Here is a 25,150-nt window from a genome sequence, read left to right as displayed (position 1 = left end):
GGAGGGGCGGGGCTAACGGGCGGGGGCGGGGTCAGTTGAAGGGGGCGGGGCTCCAGGCGCGGCGGCCCCGGGGCGCTGCCGCGGCGGACCCCTGTACTCCCTCCCCTCTCCCGGCAGAGCACAAGCTGCTGAGCGCCGGCCCCACGGAGCCCTGGTCCATCCGTGAGAAGCTGTGCCTGGCCTCGTCCGTCATGCGGAGCGGGGACCAGAACTGGTAAGTCAGCACGGCGAGGTGAGGGCCCTGTCCTGTGATAGCGCAGAGCTGGCCTGGTGCTGCTCTGCCTTTGGGTCTGTACAGACACTGCACTCCCGGGATCCCCAGGGCAAAGCACGAGCTGTGCGCTGTACTGGTGTGTGGTTTCCACCATGCCAGTTTGTTGGGCAACAGCTAGTCGTAAACAGTTCTGCTTTCTCTGTGCTTTCTGTTCAAAACAAAATTGGGCTATCAGAGATGGAGATATTAGAGGTGTACCTTGACAATCTTTTTGCTTCTTTTGTAACTTACTACATGAAAGCAGAAGTGTGTTAATCAGAACAAAGAGTAATGCTATTCCAACATAAATTGGAAGAGGTGAGTTGGACTCAAGGAGGATATTTAATAACAAGACTCCTGTGCATTGCTTCTGCACTTATCACTCTGTTTTGCTGCCTTTTTCCCCTCACCAAAGTAGTTTTTGTGGAAATGTAATGGTGTCATCAGAAGCTAGAAACTTGCTTTTCAAAGCAAGGGAGTGAAGCTGTTGTTAATTAGGAGCAGGCAAATATTTTTGAGTCCAAGGGCTGTACCTGGATAATTCCTAAACATAACGATATCTTGTCAAGTTCACAGTGTTTATGGGAGCTATTCAGTGCTGAATGTCAGGACAGGTCAGGGTCTTTTCTCTGCCTGTTGGTCAGGGAAGAAAGTAAGTTGACAGTGACTAGCCATTTCTCTCCTGCAGGGTCTCAGTCAGCAGAGCTATCAAACCTTTTGCAGAGCCAGGACGCCCACCTGACTGGTTTTCCCAAAAGGTAAGATACTGACACATGAATCTTGGAAAAAGTGAGTTCTGCATGGAATACGTAAGACAGCTGCCTAAGAGAATGTATTTCTTGATTTTAAAAAGGATAGCAAAATTAATTTTTTAAAAATAAATTTTCTTTAAATTAGATTAAATACTTGTTCCTGTTTCTGAAATCAAATTTGAGCTTACAGGACAGTTGGATAAATTTAAGAAAAAGACGAGTATGATCAAAGACATGAAACAGCGTCCTTGTAAGGGATGGCTAAGTAAGGTAGAAACCTTAACATAAAGAGATGAGTAACAGGAATACAACAGATGTCTGCACAATCAGAAGTGGTGTGTTGAGGATGAATAAGGATTAATTGTTCAGTGCTTTGTCCAATATGAGATTTAGAGGGTTTTAAGTAAGACTATCAGGAGGCAGGTTCAAAGCAAACCAAAAGAGATTGTTCGTTACAAGGCATGTAATTAAGCTGTGGAATTCCTTGCCCCAGGAATTTGTGGATGCCCATGTATTTTGGTGTGTCCTGCTGTTTGGCAAGCACACGGGATTTTTGTTGTATAAGGGACAGAAAGAGATTAAGAAAATCAGGGGAGGAGAAGTTGGGGTTTTATGTTGCTTACTGTTTCTGTTAAGCTGTGAAAATGGCCTTGATATAATGCTATTTTGTCTTCTCCGTTGAAATGGTTTTGATTCATGTTCACAGACTGAAAGGTTACACTACGGTTTTCCTAATCATGGTTGCTTGCTTTGATTTCTAAATTGTTAGCTGGGAATGTCTGTTCTTTAGCTTTGTTTTGAAGATCAGCCTGGGCAGTGTGAGAGTAAAAGAGTGGATATGCTTCCTTACTTTGAGCTACAATAAATTATAGCCATGGGGAAAACTGGAGAAGACTGTCAGATATGTTCATAAAATGTTAGACTGGTAAAGTAGGAGTAAGTGCCCTGTAGGCTTTGTTGATAGGCATTTGCTGATGCTGACTCTTCAGCATCCTCTGACTTACTTTGTTTCTTCTTAGCACTGTGCATCTCAGTATTCAGAGCTCTTGGAGACTACGGAGACCCCTAAGTGAGTACAAAGTCTGAAGCAAGTGCAGTCTGCAGCAATTTTGGGTGGACTTGTCAGTTCTTACAGCAAAGGATTTGATAGTGCTTCTCCCAGAAGGAGCATACAGGAACAAGGAAATTCAGTTGTGATAGCTGGCATGGGTGGACAGGGGGATCAGGGTATGGTGGGTGGGAAGGATTGGCAAGCCCAAAGTATTTTTTAGAACATGCTTCCCATATCTCCTTATCTTGTCTCCTTTTTTCATAAGACCAAAGTATTTCAGTATTACATCTAAAAGTAGTCACTGTGTACTTGTTAGTGTCTTCCATATGCCCCTACTGTGATTACAATACATGGCAGAGTAGTTGGGACCCCTTTGCCACAGCTCCATTTCTAAGAGTTGCAGTGTGCATTTGGGGACTTATTGCAGCAAAAAGAAACATTTATTTGGCTGAAATAAAACGCTACATATTAGTCTAATTGATCAGAAGCTTTACACATAAAATGATCATTCAGAATAGGGGTAGAAAAACCAGCGAGAGTGAGAGGGGGAAACATTTTGTATTTGTTTCTGTTTTGCAGTGGTTTCTTACCATTTTCTTATCAATGCTATCACTGCAGCTTTGTGGTCTCAGATATTTCTCACTCCTAAATCCAGGCATTTTGGTTTGAGACTTCACATCAATTTAAATTAAAGGCAGGATGTTTAAAAGTAGTATTTGTGATAGAGCTGCAAAGACAAAGGACCTAATAGAGTTATTGAGGGAAAAAAAAAATAGATGTTCCTTCATGGGTATTAAGAATCTTCTCTGAAATTGAATTGTTTTTTTCAGGTTGAAAATTTGCAGTGGGCTTGCATCTTTGGTCTATTCCTGAAGTCTTTAACACTGGGTGCATTTAAGAATTAGATATTTTTTTCAGAAGAGATTGTTTGAACATTGTGCTGTCCAATATCATTTAAGAGAAATTGGAAGAGGAGGTTGATTTTTTTATATTTTTTTTTCAGTCCATGTTTGTGTCAGGAATGATAACACCAGCCATTAATGAAAGGAGAACTGGGGCTTTCTGTGTTTCGTGTTTGAACTGTTTTGTTTTTCTCTTTTCTATAGGAGAAAACGTGGTGAGAAGGGAGAAGTTGTGGAAACTGTGGAAGATGTTATTGTGCGGAAACTGACTGCAGAACGAGTTGAGGAGTTGAAGAAAATGATTAAAGAAACGCAGGAGAAATACAGGTATGTGGCAGAGGCATTAAGCTGTGGTGCACCTGAGAGTCATGTCTTGAAAATGTGGCATAAGTGGGACGGTGCTTGAGGTGAAAATGCTACTTAGGGCGTATTGTGCAGTGATAAGTAAGTAAGAAGATTTTCTGATTACAGGCAACTCAAGAAGGATGCAGAGCTGATCCAGGCTGGACACATGGATAACAGACTGGAGGAGCTGTGCAATGAGATTATGATGTGGGTTATTTAGTTATTTCACTGTTATGCTTTCTTCTGAGGTTGTAGTTGCCTGACACTGTGTGTTTGTCAGACACCTCTTGCTCCACGTACATTGGGAGAGAGAAACAGGGCAGCTGGGCAGACGCTTCATCCTGTGAGGGTGGACTTTGTTTAGCTGGTGGGGCACCAGCTTGTGTGGAACATCTTTTGGAGTTTCTCTGTGAAGAGCTCGGTGGTGGCTTGCAACATCATGCTTGCCTCCTCCGTTTTGATAATCAGCTGAAAGTGAAGTTTCCTGCTAAGTGTGTTGTTTGCGGGCTGGCCTCTGACTCTGCTTCCCTCCTCAAAGGGTTTGAGTCTGAGTCCACAGAGGCAGGTCATTGTTGTCTGAAGATAATGGGGTGGGGGTCAGTGAGCTGCAGGAGGAACTAAGAGGAAGTGGGACACTGTGTGACAGTAGGTTTTGTTTCTGTATACAGAAAGAAAAAAATGGAGGAGGAGGAGGCAGAAGTCAAGAGGAAGGCTACAGATGCTGCCTATCAGGGTAAGCTGGAAATGAGCTTCCTTACTTCTCAGGGAGAGATGCATATGTTCATAGGAACATTTGGGAAATATTTAAGTTTTGTTAAGACCTGTTCGGGATGAATTCATTGACCCTAGGAGATGGAAAGAAAGATGATACTCCCTTTCCAGCACTGTAATTGTAACAGGGCAAAATGCAGAGACTTCTGAGAAGGGAACAAATTCTGTAGAAAAGGCATATCTAAGAGGAAGCAGGATTAGCAAGGAGCTCTCTGTTAGAATGTCAGGCTTTTCACCCCTTTAGTTTTTCCTGTAGTTTTACTATTGTCTGAAAATAGAAGGAAGAGAGATTTCTTCTGAATCTTTAATTCATGTATGAGGCAATTCAGTGAACTACCCTACCAGTGGTGGGAGGTGGTGAATACCCAACTGCTACGGAAATTTGCTAGTATTATTTGTGAACTGAGCCTAGTATGGGGCAAGAAATTCCTACAATATAAATTGTTTTCTTAGGGTTCTTTAAGATAAAGTCAGAGGTAACTTTCAGGGACTGTCCAAGATGAAGTCATGGAATCTCACTTTTTTTTTTTTTTTTTTTTCTTTTTTCCCTGTTCTCTTCCAGCTCGTCAGGCCATTAAGAATCCACCACGACGATTAACGGGTGTGATGGTTCGCTCCCCTGCAGGCTCAACCTCTCCAGGGGGAGACTATGCTCTGGGAGAACTGTCTCAGCCCGCTGTGGACGAGGCCAGTCCGGGGGTAAGGATGCTTCCCATGGTAAGAGAGAAGGACCAGCTTGGGACATGGGGCTCTGCATCCATCGTGGAACAGGAGCCTGGGGAGAAGCCCTTGCCTTGTTTTGCAGACTTTTTGCTGTGGTAGTGCTTTAGTGTGGTTGATGTACAGTGCTGCTCGAGATACGTGTCCTCTTCCATGTCTGTGATGATCAGGTGCCTGGATCAAAGGCTACGTAGGGGCGTCAGTGGGATGGCCAGGCAGTCTTCTGTGTGTGCCTGGGAAATGGCACTACAGGGCAGGGAAAGGGTGAAAGCATATGCCTGGAGTAGGTGTAGTGAGTGAATGGAGTAGGTGTCTGTGGTGTGCTGGATCAATGCTCTTGGGGGAAGGAGCAAGTGGGGCTGGTCCGTGTGGTGGAGTGTGGCTTTGAACAGTGTGGTTTTTCTCTTTCTCAGGTCACTCCAGGGACATTGCCCAGCACCCCAGTTGCCTCCTTCATTGGAATCCCTGACACCCCTCCAGGCTCTGCTCCCCTGGATGCCCCCATGACCCCAGTCACTGATGATTCACCCCAGAAAAAGATGCTAGGACAAAAAGCAACTCCGCCTCCTTCCCCTCTGCTCTCAGAGCTGCTGAAGAAGGGCAGTCTCCTGCCCACAAGCCCCAGGCTGGTATGGAGCTCTCTGCTCATGTATGCAAGCACACAAACAATTTGCTCCAGACTCTCCCACTGAAAAAGGGGGAGCTGCAAAGGCTTTTTAAAAACATAGTGTTTGTGAGAGTCCCAACAGAAGTGATATCTGAGAGATAATAATTACCCCTGTGAGCCACAGAGATGGGACCCTTTCCCAGTAGTACTGTGTGTACAGGACTACAGGAATCATTCAGCACGTATAGACTGGCTATCTCCCTTCCGTTGTAAGGAGTTGGAGTTGCAGGTTTTGCTAGAGGAAGTTGTTTTCCCCAGGGGAGGGGCATGTTCGTCAGCATCTTCCTGATCAGTCTCCATGGAGGTGGTCTCGGTGATACCTACTTTGGGCTCACAAGTCTTCTTTACATCTTGGTAGGAAGTTGAGTTTCAGTATTTGGAATGGGTCTTAACATAGGAGTAGGAAGTCCTTTAATGGGGTTTATGAGCAATATTGAAGTGCTTCGGTCTTCTCGTAGTTGTAGACAGTTATTAAAATCACTGTGATGACAAGCCACTTTGACCCTTCTAGTGTTAGTGACTGTGGAAGCCTTAGGAAGGCGACATTGTTGACGTTGTTCAGAGCCCAGTTTGAAAATAGCAGCCATCAGCCTGCCTGTGGCATGGATTCCCTGTTTTAGTGCTTGTTTGATGCAATAGATTTATCGCTGTTGGCTCTTTTTTTTAATAGTCAGATTTGGGATCTTTTCTATTTCTAAGCTTGGGTAAATCTTCAGTGGGTTCTCTGTTCGCAGGTTGCAATGTAACATAGGGTGGAGCAAGGAAAGATAATGGCTGTGAAAGGTTGGGTTTTCTTTCAGTCAACAGGACTGGTTTATATCTGCTTCAAGGTGTGTCATACGTTTACTGTGTGACCTTGATGGAGTTAATTTCCGTCTTGGTGCTTCAGTTTCCTTCAACTCAAAATAAGGGATAATGCCATGCCATCTCAGGGGGTAGAGAGACTGGTATGTTTCAAGGATTGTGAGGTCCTTGAACAGAGGAACTAAGGTAGAGCAGGTGGTGCATTTGGCCTAGCTTCAAAGGAAGGTGGCACTGCAGCTGTATTGTAGCTGAAGAACAACTAGTTTCAGACTCTCATGTCGTGCACTTGCATAAGGGGCCTCAGGCAGGGACTAGACTGGACAAAAAGCACTGAAGAAATGCTAAGACAGCAAATGATGGACATATTCATGGAGGTGCATATCTTGCAGAGAATCATTGATGTGGTGGTTTCTTTAGGAGCTTCAGTTGTGTCCTCCTTTGGCAGGTTGGTGAAAACGAAATGGCAGTGGCTTCTGGTCACATGAACAGCTCAGGAGTCCTGCTGGAGGTAGGAAGCGTCCTTCCAGTGCTGCACAGTGGGGAAATGCAGTCGGCACCTGGTGCTGTCCCTGCATCTCCTGCTGCTTCAGGTAACTCAGGAATCTCCTTGTACGGTTCTCCCTCCAGATGTGCCTTCAAACTATTCTATGAATTCTCTTTGGAGAGAGATGGACATCTAACCTGGCTGGTTTTGGGGCCTCTTTATGAGTTGTATTCCTATTTCTGTACCCTCGTCCCTCTCACCCCTACTTTTTTTTAAGACTACTCTAATCCTTACAGAAGAAAGAGTGCCTTGATCTAAAATTACTGAAATTATTAGACTTGGTTCAGTCCTCGTCCATGCATTCTAGTTTTCTGGTTTTGACTGGCTAATACCAGGTATTTCAGTGTAGAAAGAAAGGGTTAGTTGACAGGGAGTTGGGGGAAAATTGGTCTAATATTCCACTTCCCAATGTGTCAAACTGCAGCCCCATGTGAATCTGGAGAACTCAAGTGTCTTACCTCTGCTTGAGTTGTTGAGGTCTGTTGAGGATTAGACCACAGTGCACTGTGAGCTCCAGAGTAAGTTTCACAGAAGGGGGCGAGAGGGACAGTGCAAGAGTCTTTGCATTGGGCCTTGTCAGAACAACCCACCTAAGGTGGAGTTTCTTCTCAGCTTGTGCTAACGAGTGGTTTAGTCACATTGTCTGGAGCTTAGGATTTGTGCCATTCATTCATATATAATTCCATACGAATAATCTCACTTTCCTTATCCATGTCTGTTCTTTAAGACGTGTTAATTTGGTCCAGACAGTTCGGTAAATTCACACTGGAAGTTACAGCCAAGGTGTGTGGCAGCCTTTGATATAAGAGGAATTCTTCAGGAAAGACCTGCAAAGAGATCCCCTCTGCTCCCTTCCAGCTCCTGTGATGACTGTTTGTCTTTGCTTATCTTGTGTGGCTCTCTCAGCACTGTTTTTCGGATTTCCAGTGATTGTATTGGGATGAGCCTTTGGAAGGGCATCTCTCTGCATGTGTGGCTTAGCCTCGCCAGCCCTTAACATTGAACATGGTGTCCCATAGTCTGCATGATTCTGTCTCAGGTTGCACACACAAAGGAGTTATGCGTTTTTGGTGCAGGTTCTCTGTATAGCTTTTGGGACTGTTTATAGGTATTTCTCAGTGTCTTTTCCCAGAAGAAGCCACCAGATAGTGAAGAGCCCAGTGGTGGCTTTGTGGACTTCAGTGGTGGCTGCTTCTTGCTCATGTGCTTTTCCCTTCTACTCTCTGTTAGGTGCTCCTACGCTTTCCCGGCTTTTAGAAGCTGGTCCTGCACAGTTCACCTCACCTCTTGCTTCCTTCTCCGCTGTTGCCAGCGAACCTCCAGCTAAGCTCCTGCCACCCCCCGTAGAGCCTGTGTCCCAGGCAACCATTGTCATGATGCCCACGCTGTCAGCACCATCCGTTGTGCCACCAGCTGCAGCTCCAGAAAGCGTAGCCACAGGTGCGTTCCTGAACTACGCACTCATAGGTCATACATTGCTGGAAAGCAGAACTTCCCTTGGGATCAGCGCCCAGCGACCTCTCAGCTGGCCTTTTATCACCTCAGACTCGCCGTCCTTGCTGAAAGGACAGTTACGGCTGGGTTCTGGAATAAACAGATGGTTTTAAACAGGACTTGCTGGGTGGGAGTGAGGGTGCTAATGATATGTTGCTGGATTGTGGTTCAAGGGCTGGAATCTCACTTTGTCTCTACTGTGGGAAAGCAAACGCATATTTGTCTTTTATTTTTCCAAGCCATGCTGTTGTGGGTGGGCCTGGGATACTTGCAGTTGGTGCTTGGTCTTAGCCACTGCAGTATTTGTTTATGTGGGCGTTACTTCTCCGGATTGGTCTCTGATTGTCACTCTCATCCTTGCGCAGTGAGCCAGCCAGAAGCCTGTGTTTCCATGGAGGCAGTGTCTGATTCCCATACCGTGACAGTGTCCATGGACAGCAGTGAAATATCCATGATCATTGACTCCATCAAGAAAGAGTGCCTGGGTTCTGGGGCTGGCAGCACTGCAGGGTCTTCCAAAGATCACTGCATGGATGGGAAAGAAGACCTGGATTTGGCTGAGAAAATGGATATTGCAGTATCCTATACAGGGGAAGAGCTAGACTTCGATACTGTTGGAAATATTATAGCCATCATTGAGGACAAGGTAAACGAGCAAAGCAGAGTGCCAGTGCTTTTTGCTCCACATCTAGTTAGGTTAATTTCAAGTGATTACTGTTCACCAATTTAGATAGTTTAAACAAGCAAGAAGTAACTTCCAAAATGCGCTTTCTCACCATCGTTGTCCAGATCAATAGGAAATGACCCTACAACACCACTGCTGCTAATCTGCCACATTTAGCCTGGTGCTCCTTCAGAGTGCAGAAAGAAATCTCTTTTCATCCTCATGTTGGGTAGGGTTTGGGTCGCGTCTCTGGCAGACAGATGAGCGCTGTTTGCACCATACTTTCCAGGAGCGCTGTATTTCTGAAACTGAAGCTTCACAGGAGACTCCACAGGGAGTGATACGGGTCTGCCTGCGAAAGGCAACTTTGTAAACCCAGTACACCAGGTTTTCAACAGTTGTCTCGTTACCAAATAACATGAACTTTTTTTTAATCCTTCTTTCTGACTTTAGCCTGCACTGCTGTGTGTTTGTTTTGGCAATAAAGGTAGATGACCACCCTGAAGTCCTGGATGCAGCAGTTGTTGAAGCTGCTCTGTCATCTTTCTGTGAAGATACTGATGACCCTCAGACCCTGCCTGGCCCGTGGGAACACTCAATTCGTCAGGAGCATGAGAAACAGGCCCAGATACCCCAAGTGTCTGTGACTGTGAAGCAGGAGAGACTGGAGTGTGAGGAGCCAGAGGCAAAGGGAATTCGAGACCTAATGGGCATTGGAGAGCTGGGATCAGAAATAAAAACAGAACCTGCGGAGCAGGAGCAGAGTCAGCTGGGCCCTGAGGAAACCATACCAGCAACTGCAAGAGTGACAGAAACACCAGAGCTTAGAAGTCAAGAGGTAGAAGAAGATCAAAGAGCAGCTGTGGCAGCAGGAGAGACTTCTGAAATCGAGATAGAATCAGCCAAGGGAGAAGATGCAGTGCACAATACAGTGAAGACAGAGGTATGTGAGCAGTGAGGCTGTCTGAAAGTGGTGTGGGGAAAGAAGGGAGCAGTTGTGGCAGGTAGGAAAGAAGTTTAGAGGAAGGATGACTGCTGGGTTGAAGGTGACCCCTTCAATGAATGTGACTTGACTGTTTTCTTGGGAGTCATGCTGCTGATCTGTTCGATCTGCAGAGAAGCTCTCTGCTTTAGGCAGTACCTTTATGTATCTCCCCCCGCCCATGTGCAGAATTGCTGTTGGGAAGGTGCTCAGTGAACTTCACTGCCTTGAGTTAGGTTAGGCTGAGTGAGATGTGCCCACACCTTCACTGAAGTAAGCTGACACAAACATCTAGATTTGTGCATTTCTCTTCCCTCCAGACCCCACCTGATGATGATTCATCCCCTCCACAAGTCCCAAATGTGAGTGAAGACTCCTCACAGGCTGATGTTCAGCACAAATTTGAGCTGTCAGGTAACTTAATTCAGCTAGGAAATCTTTTACATGCAACATTATTAGCTGGATAGATGTCAGTGATCTGGTTCAGGTTTTTTGGGGAGGAGGGAGAAAAGATACGTGTAGGAATAGTGGTAATTACTGCAGGACAGTAGGCATTGGTGCAGGAGCTTTTGTAGGAAAGACTGCTTTGGAGAATCAACCTTTCTGCTTTTCTTTCTTTCACAGAGTCAATGAAGGAGGAGGCCCAAGCCCTCTTTAGGAGTCAGATGAAGGTAATTCTGGATTGGTTGTAGTCATCTTGGGTTTACTAGTAACATCTCACCGCTGCTGCTTCCTGGCTCACATGTACTGAAAAGCAAAGCTTGCATTCAGCTTTCTGCACTGAGAAGAGAATCAAGCAGTCTAAAGTTGGGGCTGAAGAGCAGATTGCTTCAGGCACTATAAAGCTGTGTATATGTGTGTTTCTGTTTCTGCAGGGGGAGGCAGGGCAGGATAGAGTAACCAGGATTTTGTGAAAGTGCCTTTACAGTTGTCAGCAGTTGTAGAAAGAAAATCACTTCGCTTGCTGAACCATAGTTGCTTTGGAGGCTCTCAGTTGCTGCTGTAGCTGGCTGTGCAGACTCATGAACTCTGTGTTTCAGGATGGGCAGGGTGAAGAGGATGATGAGGATGGTGCCAGTGAGGCTGCCAGTTTGGAGGAACCCAAAGAAGAAGATCAGGGTGAGGGATATCTATCAGAGATGGATAATGAACCCCCTGTGAGTGAGAGCGATGATGGCTTCAGTGTCCATAATGCACCTTTACAGTCTCACACACTCGCCGACTCCATCCCCAGCAGCCCAGCCTCCTCACAGTTGTGAGTATCAGTGAAGCTCTCAGGCACACAGGTGCAAATCCCAGGCTATTGTGGAGGGAGCGTAGGATTCTCATTTCTGGTTTGCTGACTGACTGGGTCCGCAGGAGAAATTTGTTGATGATTTATCTGATTCTCCTTGCTTACAAGTGCAAGTGCAGACAGCGCCATAGTACCGGGTTCCATTTTTTTCTTTCTGTCTTTGGCATGGATTAGCGTAGGCATGTCAAAGGCAAAATAAACTATAAGGTTTCTGCTCTGAGGCAGTATGCAGACTCCTAAAGGAACGCCTGTTCTTTTCTTCCCAGCTCAGTGTGCAGTGAGGACCAGGAAGCAATACAGGCCCAGAAGATCTGGAAGAAAGCCATCATGCTAGTTTGGAGAGCAGCAGCTAATCACAGGTGAGTTTGATATCTTGAGAACTGGCAGAAAGAAGTGACTAATCCTAGACAAGTCTCCACTCTCCCATCTCAGAGGCTCGTCTGCCTTGGTACCAGGAGATGATGAATCATCGTTACTGGTAGCAGACAAATAAACATGAGAGCGTGAAACAAATATTTACCAGCAAGGACAGGCCCTAAGTGGACTCCTTCTCTCTGCAGGTACGCCAATGTCTTCCTGCAGCCTGTAACTGATGATATAGCACCGGGCTACCACAGTATTGTGCAGAGGTGAGTCTCGGCAGTCTTCTGCCATTAGAACTCTCTAAATTTGCATATTTGTGTTAGGATTTCTGGCAGGAACGATGTAGTTTTTGGCTGCCATGTAGACTGCAAGACTTGGAAAATTATTTTTTTTTTGGCATGATTCAGTCAGAAACAGGTTTCCCTAAGAAAAGGGTTGTTTTCAGTCACAGATATATGACTTCACATAGCCCTGTCTTTGAATGAAGTACACAGACTTACATAGAACACTTTTTTATAAGTAAGGTAGTATGTGACTGATTTGTGTCTCCCAGTTTCTCTCCAAGGGTGGGATCCTTGAAATTCCAAAGACCTATCTTCTTTAATTAACATTTTTTACTGTCCCAGGTAGTGGACTCTTCACCAGAATCCCCTGCTAGCCCCCAAAATTCTCTCCTAAACAGTTCAGTGGCTGCAGCTCTAGCTCCTTAGCGTCTCCTTCAGTGATGCCTGGAGAAGGCAAATGCTTCTCTTGAGGCATCTGTCATGCCATTGTTACCATTCGTGGTAACTGCTGAACACCTTGTGTCCTCTGACCTGAGTCCTTGGTACTCAGGAACACAGCCTGTGTGGGGGAGAACCTATTGACTAAATTAAATAGATGGCATAACTAAACATGTTACAGACCAAGGGCTGTTCGCAAAAGAGTGGGGAGAGAGTTAAATATTTCTGTTGCTATTCTGACTGCATTTCTTTCATAGGCCAATGGACTTATCTACCATCAAAAAGAACATAGAGAATGGGCTGATACGAACCACAGCTGAGTTCCAGCGTGATATTATGCTGATGTTTCAAAATGCAGTTATGTACAACAGCTCTGACCATGATGTGTACCACATGGCTGTGGAGATGCAGCGAGATGTCCTGGAGCAGATCCAGGTAAAGTACTGAGCTGAGGCCAGTGCAGGACAGCATATGCCTTGGTCCATAGGTACGGGAAAGACTTCTGGATGTAGGACCACAGTTTCACTCACAGTGTCTTTGAATGAAGTAGTCGCATCTTTCCCTGCATCTCTCTTGTGCTAGCTCAAGTGTTTGTAGTGAACTAGATTGTGGATAAGCTAAAACTAGTGCAGCAAAATGTTTTTTAGGTTCAGCCCAAACCAATTTCAAATCTAGTTTCCTTCAGGGAAATGCTTAGGCCAGCAAGAACCAGGGTGTGGTTCAGGAACAGAAACAAGCAACGAGAATAGTGAATGACAGGGGACGCGATTGCTTCTTTTGGTGGCTGTGCTGGTTTATGTTGGTATAAAGTGTACATGAAACGCTGTCCTGTGAATATATGTCATTTAAAATTTCTTGTGAAGTAGAATGTCCCAACTGACAGGGTTAACAGAGTTTGAACTGGGGTTTTATAGTTCCTCAGGACTTGTGGCTTCTGAGGTAAATGGGGGAACTTATTCTGAGCAGCAGACAAGGAACTGAAACTGCCTCTGACCCAATCATTCCCAGCCTGTGGTTTGTGATAGTTAACTGACGTGCACTAACTGAGCTTGTTTTGCCTGAGAATCTTAACAGAGTGTGGTTTTCTTGCAGCAATTTCTGGCCACACAACTGATCATGCAAACATCGGAGTCAGGGATTAGTGCAAAGAGCCTGCGTGGGCGAGACTCCACTCGCAAGCAAGATGCTTCGGAGAAGGTGAGAATGCTGCACCTTGTGGAAGGGCACTTGGTGTCTTTCGAAGAATCCCAAGATACTGCATGAAGCTCCCATACCAAAGATAGAATGTTCTTTGAGACTGCAATAGCTTCACCATCTTCCTGTGAAGAAATTTTTCTTTAAATGTGTCCGTGGATTAGATTTCATCTCTGGAGCTGTACATTATCCCAGAGGCAGGTCTCATGAGTTTTTTCTGTAATCTCAATAGTTCTATTCCCTGTTTTTAAAAACAGGTGATGAAAACTGTAGGGAAATGAACGGAGTATTAGAAGAGGCAGGATGGGGCAGGAAGGTGAAGGTGCAGAGAATGGGAAGACTAGCCTCTGCTGTGTTCTTCACTTCCTAGTCAGATTTTTAGGACCAGGGAATCACTGCAGTCTGGTTTGCTGTGTAAAACACACCAGAGAAACTTTGACTTCCGCACTGATCTGAACTAAGAGTGATGTAGGTTTGTTTGTTTTCTTCTGTAAAGACGCATCCAAACTTGATTAAGTGATCTCAAGTGCTCTCAGCTGGTGCATACAACATTGTGACAGCAAGGACTGCCTGCTTAGTTCTAGTGGCAACTGCACAGTGCAGAAACTGTTTGGTAGACCAGGCCTTGCCACGGCTCAGGAGGAAATACCCCTTTCCTAGCATTCTGACTCTCGCAGTATCCCTCTTTTGTCTGTTTTGATGTTCCTGCTGCATAAGACTGATGCCATGCAGGATGGGGAGTGGGGCAAATGTTTCTCTATGCTCGTGTGTGGGCTCAGTGCTTCTATGTGGTGTGTGCATTTCCATATCTGATATCTGATAAGTCCTTCTGTTTGGCCTTTTAACAGGACAGTGTCCCAATGGGCTCTCCTGCCTTCCTTCTCTCTCTCTTTGTAAGTATTGAAAGGCTCCAGCAGGTACTGCAGTACTGCTGGCAGTGTGCTCTGCTCCTTGTCTGGGTGATCGCTGCACTGTCACAGCATCCTTAGCATTGCAGCAGTGTGTGTTTAACTTGCGGGCTGTACAACCATGTTCATTAGAGAAGAAACATCTCAGTCCCTTATTCTCAGCGTGGGTGAGTGGGAGGAGCTTCAGTCTTTTCTTCTGGTTCCAAGTGTTCTCGTTTTGTCATCTGCCTTTGCTTTTTTCCACAACTTCTCTCCTGCTTTCTTTCCATGTAAGTGGGAAGACAGACCAAGTGGTGCAGTACTGTAGTTCTTACATCACTCATGTTTATACAGCTGCCCCTCTGCACATTCGAAACAGTACAAAGGGTCTTGGGAACGTGAGGAGTCAGCTGTGTACTCCTTTATCATTCACGGTCCAGAAAGGAAATAAGATACTCTGCAGAAATACCTTGCTCTCTGCCTGTGGTGATCTGGAAGTGTTTGGAAAAATATTCCCTCCGAGAAACCTTAAGTGTCTGAGTTTGCGGGGAGGAGAGAGGGGAGGAAGATGGAGAGTTGTTTTTTTCTCTCGCATATATCTAAAGACAGAGGAGTACTCCGGGAGAGTCAGCATGTCAGCCAGAGGGAGAGGGCAGCGGATCAAAGGAAGCTCTCAGCTCGCCTTCTACTCATGGAAAGGAGCTGTACGGAGAAACTAGGGAGCTAGTGCCAGGGTCACTCAACTGGAGGAGCACTTCTCATAGGGATCAGCAGCTGATAAGGTAGGTTAGTCAGCAGTTTCCTCTCCCCACCTTAAGAGCCAAGCTAGAATTTGCCACTTAGGAGAAAGCCTGCACTGTACAGGCTCCAAAAACATCTGTCTGGGCAAGAGCCTTGTTGCCTCTCTCTGCTCTGGCTGCCAGCAGCGCACAGAGATGCTGCAAATCCCAGCGCCTGTGCTGTGTCGAGTGAATTTTAGGTAGGTCTGGAGGCAGGCCTTCTTAGGGACAGCTTCCCTTTCTCCTGTTTGGAAGGCATGAAAAGTTGTTACCAGATGCACAATTCCTTACCTCCCTGAGTGCTGGAGGAAGTGTTTCGTATTTAGGGTTGCATAACTCTCTTTTTCTTTGCCTTGTGACTAGGACGGTGGCACCAGAGGGCGTCGCTGTGCCATCGAGGCAGACATGAAGATGAAGAAATGATGCTGCAGGCAGGCAGAAAATCCCAGCACGTGGCATCCCGAGCTGGAGTGCAAGCACAATGCAGTTAACAGCTCTTGGAGGAGGAAGAAAAGCTGCAGGTCCATTTCTGGGACCTGGTCCATCTTCGCTTGCCCCTCTGGAAAGCAGTGTCTCGTCGGAACGTGTAACCCAAAGAAACTTCCCTGGAGGGGAAGACTAGCCCCCCTGCCTGTTTTAGGGCAGTCGTCTTGGGCTTCATCAGTGTTCTGGTGTTAGCTAGCAACTGGTGGCTCGTATGTACTGTAATGTGAAGTGTACAGATTTTTACTAGTGATGTGTAAATGTGTATGTATATTAAAGTCCGGGAACAAATCCAGTGTACGGTGTGCAGTGTACTCAGCATCGCAGCTCTCTGCAGTGAGGAGCCCTGTTTTTGTACAAGCGTGCATACCTGTCTTTAATATCTGCAAACATAACTCTTCCAGTTTTACATACAGCATACAACCATGGCAGAGCTTTGATATCAGGGACAATCTGTTAATCATGGGAGTGTTGCATGAAATGTTGGATGGAGGGGAAGATTCTTGCTTGAGTATGTGAGAATATGGCACTGTTTTGATGAAACAGGAGATCTAACCATGAGAAGTTAAATACTACAGTCTTGTTGGAGCTTTCTTTAAGAGACTGACATATTGAAATGTACCTTGCATTCTTTCCCCAGAGATCTGAAAAGGGTATGCTAGTCAGAGTGAAAATCTGTGATTCCAGCAGCTGTGGGCATGCCAGTACCTGGTTTCACATCTGAGCTTGTGAACTGTTTCTGTTGACTTGAAAATACAGTTCGTTTCCTCAGAAACACGAATGCTTAACTCAGGTTTAAGTTCTCTGTGACAATTTTCAAGTCACCCTCTTTTCTGCTCATATGACCTGTGAGATGGAACTTGCATATTTTCTGCCCCCATGACCTCCCAGGGGAAAAAAACAAAAAACAAAAAACAAAAAACAAAACATTATCCTTCCTGATGCTTGCAGCAGCTGGGAGTAGTCTACACTGCTTTATGGAGCGTGTACAGGGTGCAGCTCTCTGAGACACAGGTTGCAGGAAACTGAGTCATTGCAGTTAAGACCAGAGGGATTGTTACCTTACCTTGATTTTCACAAGTTTTGTGTTGAAATTGGTTGTGCCTGCTGTGTTGAGTCTCGTGTGGCTCGGGTCTATTTCTACCAAGAGTCGCTCTACATTTGATGCTAGAAAAGTAGAACCATTTGATGCTAGAAATGTAGAATCCTTTGGTTTGCTTACTGGTTAATTTTGCTTCACTACTGAAATTGGGAACAAATTTCTGATTTGAATTTTTAGGGCCTCAGTTTCTAGAGATTACAGGTTGTTACGTTCGTAGCACAAAAAGTTACAGAAGGTTTTTTTTTTGGTTTCTGGTATTTTATGGAATAATTGAAGCTGGAAGGGACCTCTGAGCATTTATCTAGTTCAACCTGCTGCTCAAAGCAGGGCCAGCTTCAAAGGTAGATTGGATTGCCCAGAACTTTGTCTAGTCAAGTTTTGAAAATCTCTCAAGGATGGATTTTCCCTAACCCCTCTGGACAACTTGTTTCAGTGCTTGCCCACCCTTGTGGAGTAAACGTTTATGTCCAGTCTGAATTTCCTTTGGTGCATTTCCTTTGTCATCACTGCCTCCTCTGTCACCACTGTTGGCCACTGACAAGAGCCTGGCTCTGTCTCTTCTGAAACACCTCTGCCCTGTCTTTGTCCATGTTAAAAAACTGAAGTTGCAGCATGTGGGAGAACTTTTATCATACCCACTAGTAACTTGCTTTCACTATGGAAAGCATTGCTGTTCATTCCTACCCTTGGTTTCTTCTCTTAACCAGGTATTTTTCCCTCAAAGAGCCTTTTCTCTTGTCCCATGACATTTTAATAGCCTTTATGATGTTTAAGATCTTTAAAAATCAAAGAGATGGTTTTTCCTCCACGGAGCCCCATTGCCTCTTACCTAGTTCATCATCTCATGCTCTGACTACTAATTCTGTTCTCCCTAATACTTTGTTCTAATCTGTCTAGTGCAGAGCTCAGGCTTACTATGCTGCATCTCCCAACATCCACCCTTTTACGGATAGATAGAACAATCACATCTGTCTGTCTTGTGCTGTGGCTAATTTAAACGACAGGTTACACAACATAGGTTTGGTCACATTATGTTTAAGCTTCTTTAGGACTCATGAGTGAATCCCAAGTGGTTCTAAGGTCTCCTTCAAATTGTTCTAAAGCCTCCCCTGTTGACATTTTAATGAGAAGCAGTCTCTCAGACCCATCCCAAGAGAAAGTCTTGTGTGATCTCCCTTGTGGCAACTGCTGATAATGATGATTAATTTGGTTTTTCCAACTGGCCCTATTTTCCGCTGAGATGTTTGGCACTGATCATGCGTCATCCCCCCTCATCATCTGGCAGCTCTCTGCTTCTGATGTTTTTGACGAGGTTTGTTGTTGTTATTTGCTTTTATGTCTTTAGCAAATTGTTCTTCAATTTTTTCTTTTTTTTTTTGCCTACTTTTTTGTGGATTCTATATTTCATTTACTACAGTTCAGGCTTTTATCATTTTTCTTGTTTTGACACGTTAAGTTCCTTTTAAAGGCCGACTTTTTTATTTCTAACAGCTTTTTCTCATATCTGTGAGGGTTGCGCTGTGTCTGATCTCTGCAAAGCGAACTAAAACTTTCCAATTTCATAATGATTCCTTGCTGGTGACTTATGTAGCCAACATAATTAAGAACTGTCAGGCAGTTCTTAATTAATAGTTGAAGTCTGTATCTTTTTGTCCCTTATTTTCTGTACAGAATTGGTGTGGAACTAAGCAGTCTGTAATTATTTCACTCATCCCGCTTGTCTTGCACTAATGCTGCTGTTCCACTCTGTCATTTTGAGTCTCCCAAGATTTAGTAAAACGGAACATAAGGCCGAAGATCTTTTTAATCAATGCTTATGCCCAGGTTCGCTGATTCTAAAATACTTATCCCTCTCCACTGGAGTGCAGAAGGATGATCACAAGTGATTGGATTACCCTAGGCTAAGGCTTTTCTGTTCTTCAGCTGAGCTGCGGTGGCTGGTTCTGCGTGTGCGGCCAGCTTTGCCGATGGTGCAGGAAAGCGCTTCAGGCATGGGGTTACTCTGCAGATGAAATCACAGTTTGCCCAACTCCTTCAGCTGGAAGCTGAGAGCAGGTAATGTTATATCTTACCTCATCAAATTTTATCTGCTTTCGCTGAAGTTAACTTTGAAAGAGGTTTCAGAAGGACAGCCTTTTGGATCCTAGCTCTACTTGCAAGTTCATAAAACAAGCAAACAAGTTTTCTTATCCCAAACCCAATGGATTCCTTATTTCTCCCAGTTATGCACCGTAAGCTGTATTTGTAGCTGTGCTGGCAGTCCTGAGAACGCAAAAGGAAATCAGTCAGAAATGCGCTTGTTCAAGACTCTGGAAAAATTAGGTTGTACATAATTAACTGAAAACTCTAAAGACACTGCTAATTAATGCATAGAATTCTCCATAGGTACAGCATCCAGGCAGCTGAGTTCAGTGGCAAGATAGAGATTTTTCTAACAGCCTTTACTGTTGTTACAGTGACTCTGCAAACGATTCCCCAGATTTGGAGAAATTATATTGGACTCGTGCAGTAAAAGACACTTAGGCACAGACTAATGAACTTTGATTAAATTAATGGTTTCTTCCTTCTTAAGAGACTGCTAACTTTTATTTTCTGAAATGTGTAGAACTGTCCGCTGTCAGTGTGTGACTCTGCGTGGTTATAATTCTTCTGGCTCAGGTACACAAGATACCACCATCCAGTCACTTTCAAAACAAAACTGTAGAGTTTGTAATAAGTTATTTTCAGTATAGAGAGCACAGCAAAGGCACCAGAAAACCTGAAATTGAGTTCCTCTGAAATGAGAGTTTCTGTCAATGAAATGCTGCAGAGCTACAGCCCTGCCACATGCTGTGAAGTGTGGGCTTAGGTGTAGGCTGCTCTCCTCACAGAGTCCTTCCCGTTCTTTGGCTCTCTGAGTATGTCAGGAAATGAGCTGGGCTTTGCAGTTGTGGATCAGGGTACAAAGAAATTGCTGTCTCTCTCTTTATGTTTGTTTGCAGGTGGGCCATGCCTGGGTGTGGTGGGAGTCTGAGACGGAGTCTCCCAGCGAGTCAGAGAAGAACAGTGACTTCCAGTCTCTTCTCAGCTGGGATTCAAGCTTGGATCTGGACATGGGGGGCTGGAGGAATACCGAAGAGGTGGCCTTGGAGAAGTTAGAGGAGAGCAGCCAAGAGGCAGACCACGAGCTGGAGTTCAGTGAGCCTCTCTGGGAGGATGATAGTGAAGACTACCAAAAGGCAGAGAGAACATGTGAAGATGACAGTTTTCTCCAGTTCTTCTCAGAGGTAGGGCTGTTTGGGTGACAGGAAAGTGGGTAGCATAGTTCATGCCTTCCTGAAACATTAGGGTTTTCAGGGCCTCTACCATCCCTACGCACAGAAATAGCCTGGGGGAGGAGCAGATGCCCTGAGTTCACTTGCTCCCTGTCCCAAGCCTAGCCCTTCCTCCTATTTAAAGCTGGCACCACAACCAGGCAGCTGCTTTGCCAAAACACAACTCACCCTAAAGCACAGAGTGTCAGTGAACTGACACTGTAATAATAACACAGGGCTTCATCAGAAGATTTTACAAGGATTCCTAAAAATGGAAAGGCGTTCGTGAGTGAAAGCAAAAATAGCATCTGTGCTGCTTATTTCTTCTTCCTTTTGCCTTCACAATTTGAAGCAATAAATCTCTGTGTTGCAGATAACCCAGATGATGGAACCTCTCCGCATTAGCAGCACAAAGTCATCACAGACTCGGTGGGATTATTGTGGGTCTGAGAAGCAGGGTGATAGGGAAGATGTGAGATGCCAGGAAAAGACCACAGGAAAAGCAGTCTCAGGAGTAGAGAAGAGTCCACTACACATCCTGGCAGAAGATGAGGAAGAACACCTCCCGGGAAGAGAGGTAGGGGAGAGGTGATCCTAAGAGAGCCTCTGGTCCTGGATGAGAGACAAGAGACAGTGAAGGAAATCAGCTCTAGAAGAGATGGGGAAATCCCAAGTTCCAAGTGGGGAGGCAGGGACACAGAGGAGGAGACAGCAAGGAGAGGGATGCAAAACAAATGTATGAGGGGAAGGATGGTTTTTTTATGTATGGTTATGTATCTTTATGAACAGGAAGCTTGTTATAGATCAGACCCTCAGATGTGAGTTGGAGGAATTGCTCCTTGGCAGTGTAAAGGTGACTCATAAGAGCTGGCAGTCTGCTCTCAGGTTTAAGGCAAGACTGGAATACTTGCCTTGTTCTAATTGTTGTGTTATGCAGCACACAGCTTGGCTGGTTTCAGGCCCACGTGGCTGTGATAGCAATAACCATCTGCCCCGGGAGACCGTCATGTATTGGAAGCAGACACTGTCTAGCCTGGGTTTGCATCAGTCCTGTGTCTAGGGCGATTGTGGGCTCCCACCAGCCTGTGAGGTGTTGCTGAGAGAGGTAACATAGCAGTGGAAGAAGAGCATCATTTTTCCACAGTCACATTTGTTCCCTTGCAAACTTAGACACTGGAGACAGAAATAACTTTCAGGGTTCTCACATTTCACCTGTTCAGCCACAACAGTGTTATTCCCAGCAGTTCCATTGCGGTTCTCCCAGTGGTTAAAGCCAAACACAGCACAGTGTCCACTTTCTTCCTGAGGAGTCTGCTCCATGCTTCTGACCTCCTGTTGAGGAATTCTCAGCCTCCTCTGCACATAATCCCACTTATGGAGTCCAAAGAGCCTCTCTCATTGGCAAATCACTACAACAACATGATCCTTCCTGGCTGAGTCTATTCCCTGTCATACTCGTGTGGGAGTTTGTGAGGAAACAACCTTGTTGCGCTCTAGGGGATCCTGTTATCTGTGTCTTGAGCTTTAACAAGCCTGAGGCAGTCTTACCTCAGCTCCTGATTGCCCTCTCACATCCGTGACTCTTCCCAGAAAAGCAGACAGACATAACACTGGGCACCAGTCAGCTCCACAGTGTTTGTGCTAGCCAGAGGTGGTTGTGATCCAAGAGATCAGACCCAGCTGTTACTGGAGTGCTGGGCAGCACAGTGAAGGTCTGAATAAAGTCAGACATCATCCTCCAGGACAGCAGGGAGCAAGCTAGCTCCCAGCTGAGACTGGATGCAGTGAAGGGATGTCCAGCAGTCTGGCTTGTAGATGAAGGAGTCAAGTGATGGGCTGCGATTTTAGGCGTATCTTCCTTTTCCTCTGTGCTCTGCAGGACAAGACTCAAGAGATACCTGGAGAACAAGCTTTAGGTGAGCCACATCTGCAGATGAGTAATCAGGCCCAGAATCAAGAGGATAGTGATAGCACCACTACAGCTCCTGTGCTGGACTCCACAAGCCCTGCCAACACACAGCTGTAAGTAGTTCATTCTGCTCTCTTGCAGGGACAAGTGTTTGGCACAGGTCACCTCCGGGAAGGTGAGATAGCCAAGGAGAACAGGAGGGAGGGAGGTAACTTGTGCTATCTCTATGGATCTGCCAGCATTTTGGGGCATTGATCCTAAACTGAAGTGAGAAGAGTAGAGATTAAATAAGAGATTAAATGGAAAATACATGTTTCCTCAAGGCAGCTAGACCCTGTGTGAGCTGGCCATCATGCTTTTTCAGGTAATGTCCAGTCCAGCTCCTAAGAAAGGCATTACCAGCCCCATTTAGGCAGGTGCAGATGTGGTTCTGCTACATGTGTGATCAAATGGGCTGCCTTTTGAAGGAAAACCGTAGTTTCTTGGGATGAGAAGCTGAATAAAACCCACGTCAGTAAAGTTGTGAACTTCAGAGTAGCATGAGGGTTTCTTTCCAACTTGATCCTGCCCTTTGGAGCTGCTCAGCTTAGATCTTGTTTCTACTTACTGCCAAGGCATCTTCCTGCATTCTGGATATTTAGTTCTGCATTCAGATGCAGAACACTTCCACCATCTCACCCAGAGAGGCTTTGTGTAGCTACAGCAAAGGATCTCTGCACTTCATCCACCTGGATGTGGTGGGTGCTAGCAGAATTTCCACCTCCTACTTTGCCTTGAGTGTGATGATCTGACGATATATTCCCTCCACAGGGTGCAGCTGAGCTGGGATAACCCCCTGCAGCATTTGCTCTTCAAAAGAACTCTATTGTCCATCTGGAAGATGATAGCCAGTCACAGGTATGTGGGGGCAAAGGGTTGGATTGACATGGCTCCTGAACATATTGCCCTGACTTCCAGCTCCTGTGTCACCAGGCCTTGTCCTCCCCTCCACAACAGCCACCACAGGCTGGCTTGTCTATGCACGGCTTTGCTTCTGGCTGTCCTCGCAGCAAGAACAGCTGCGTGCTGCAAAGCTGGAGAGAACACTGCATATTTATTTCCTCTGCTTAATGTGGCAGAGCCCAAATGTTGCTTCCTACACAGCTGGCACAGCCAGCTTCAGCAAGGGGCTCAGCCTCCTCCCATGCCGAGCCATGCCCACCACCAAATACTGGCTGTTGCTAATTGGCTGTGGCCCTCATGGCAAGCAGGGAGAGGCAAGCACTGGTCCGTGTTGTGATGTTGTCTTTGGTGGAGAGGTGGACAGATGTCATTCTTTGTGCTTGTCCCTGTAGATACAGTGGCCCGTTCCTGAAGGCCGTGTCAGACAAACAAGCCCCTGGATACAGGGATGTGGTAAAGAGGTGAGTTTGTGGAGGAAGTGCTCACTAGTTGATTTCTGTTTTTTCTGTCTTCTCTGGTTTCCAAAGGGCCAGTGGGATGGTTTTCTTCCTCTTTTTCCAGTGTTTGGCTGTGACCAGCACCTCCTACTGATTTCTTTTATTAAAACTCCCTTCTGGGTGATTAGAACCTGGAAGCTTGCATGGACTCTGCTGCTGATAGGAATTGTGCCTGTCCTTTGCTGGCATTGCATGGCTGACTTACTCCAGGCACAGCCCATGCAGCTGTAAGCCCTGCTTGAGCAGGGAATTCAGCTTCTGCAGCTCAGCAGTCTCTTCTCCCCGTGTTGGAAGTGTGTCCCTCAGCCGATACCCTCTCCTCATCCACTGCTTGCACCCCAGATGTTTTACTCTCAGCAGAGAAGTGGGTCATAAGAATATTTCCCAGAGAGATTAAGGGCATTTTTCAGAGCTGAATCATATTCTATTCTGGTCACAGTTGTCGTCTCTGCAACCATTCATTTTCTCATTCTGTCAAAATAAGGGAAGTAATATTTATTCTCCATCATGTTCCCCTTATCAGCACAGCTATTTTTGCTAGTGGCACCATTCGATTTTAAGGGGTTTTAATAGATACCTATTTTAGTAACTTTTCTTTCTCCACTAAGACCTGGACTGACTTCATGAAGACTAATTACTGGAATCGCTCTGCTTGCCTTCTCTGGAGCTCAACATCAATTTTTTTTATTAGAGGTGACTGCTAATGACCTGCCAAGTTGATTGGATAGCAAGTGTCGCATCGGCTAAACTTACTTGCCTGACTTAGAAGAAGAACATATCTCACTCCTCCTCTTTGTCCTGAGCAATAAAATTGATTGAAAATAGCTGTGCTTTCAGGGCCACACTGAAATGAGAATAAGCACATTCATGCAGAGCCTGAAGAATGCCTGGCTGTGGGTTGCAATGTAATTCTCCTTCTATCTATCTTTTGTAGACCCATGGATTTAACCAGCATAAAGAGAAAACTGTCAAAGGGACACATTCAGACCATGGTCCAGTTCCAGCGTGACCTCATGCTCATGTTCCAGAATGCGATGATGTACAACAGCTTCAACCACCACGTGCACCGCATGGCCGTGGAGATGCAGCAAGAGGTCTTGGAGCAGCTGCAGATGTTGGGTGAAGCCCTCCTGTGCTCAAGGGACCAGCTGGGGTGGGGGAGAAGGTAACAAGCCACGTCTGAGACACGTTTCTTCTGGAGCAGCGTTGTCTCCTTGGCCGAAGAGGTCTGCTGGGGCTCAGGGGATGTGCTGGCACTGCAGCCGTGGCTTTCGGCTGACCTAGTTATCCTCCAGTGATGCCAGCCAGATTGATGGGCGAAGGAACAAAGCGGTTTCTAGGTGGGACTCTGGCAGGGAAACCTCCTTTCTTCCCCGGGAAAAGCAGCAGTGTAGCCCTGCACTGAGAAAAGGTTCCCTTGGACAAAAAAAAAAAAAAAAAAAAAAAAAAAGAGAGAGAGAAAAAAACATCTTTGTGACCAGTTGGGATGAATCGGGGCCCAGCCCTGTGAGGGTGGCTGGCTGTACACCCGAGGCACTGCAGGAGGGCTCTCTTGTCCCCTGCCTTCCCTGTACGTTTGCGGCGTTGCTGTGCTGAGGTTGGCAGTGGGTCGAGCGCTACAGCCCCGCGTCGCCTTAGGCCGTCGGGGCAGCACAGCCCCGCGGGGGTGCGGTCTGCGCTCGTCGGGGCGTCCGCGCCCACCGCACCCCAGTAAAGGCCCGTTTTGAAAGCTTGTC

General features: G+C 45.9%; 2 protein-coding genes across 2 annotated transcripts in view; both read left to right on the top strand.

Moving 5' to 3' along the window:
- The first annotated feature begins 123 nt into the window (after nt 1-123).
- Nucleotides 124-15,956, top strand: BRD8 (bromodomain containing 8). Its single transcript, XM_009893389.1, has 20 exons — nt 124-214; nt 942-1,011; nt 2,025-2,074; nt 3,163-3,285; nt 3,430-3,510; nt 3,972-4,036; nt 4,637-4,773; nt 5,208-5,423; nt 6,711-6,855; nt 8,157-8,249; nt 8,669-8,949; nt 9,455-9,910; nt 10,270-10,363; nt 10,574-10,620; nt 10,990-11,204; nt 11,510-11,602; nt 11,804-11,872; nt 12,586-12,763; nt 13,421-13,525; nt 15,552-15,956. The coding sequence occupies exons 1-20, from the start codon at nt 192-194 to the stop codon at nt 15,609-15,611; spliced, it is 2,601 nt and encodes an 866-aa protein (XP_009891691.1). The 5' UTR covers nt 124-191; the 3' UTR covers nt 15,612-15,956.
- A 2,057-nt stretch (nt 15,957-18,013) lies between these two features.
- NHP2 (NHP2 ribonucleoprotein) overlaps nt 18,014-25,150 on the top strand; it is a 9,355-nt gene continuing 2,218 nt past the window's right edge. Inside the window, exons 1-6 of the mRNA XM_009893783.1 lie at nt 18,014-18,085; nt 19,755-20,039; nt 21,946-22,088; nt 22,786-22,872; nt 23,310-23,378; nt 24,349-24,533. Coding sequence (XP_009892085.1) covers nt 18,014-18,085; nt 19,755-20,039; nt 21,946-22,088; nt 22,786-22,872; nt 23,310-23,378; nt 24,349-24,533 — 841 coding nt within the window. The remainder of the gene's footprint in view (nt 18,086-19,754; nt 20,040-21,945; nt 22,089-22,785; nt 22,873-23,309; nt 23,379-24,348; nt 24,534-25,150) is intronic.

The sequence above is a fragment of the Charadrius vociferus genome, unplaced genomic scaffold (assembly GCF_000708025.1).
Source record: "Charadrius vociferus isolate BGI_N301 unplaced genomic scaffold, ASM70802v2 scaffold1041, whole genome shotgun sequence".
NCBI lineage: Eukaryota > Metazoa > Chordata > Aves > Charadriiformes > Charadriidae > Charadrius > Charadrius vociferus.
The sequence above is the reverse complement of the archived record's forward strand: the minus strand, read 5'-3'. Positions and strand labels throughout refer to the sequence as shown.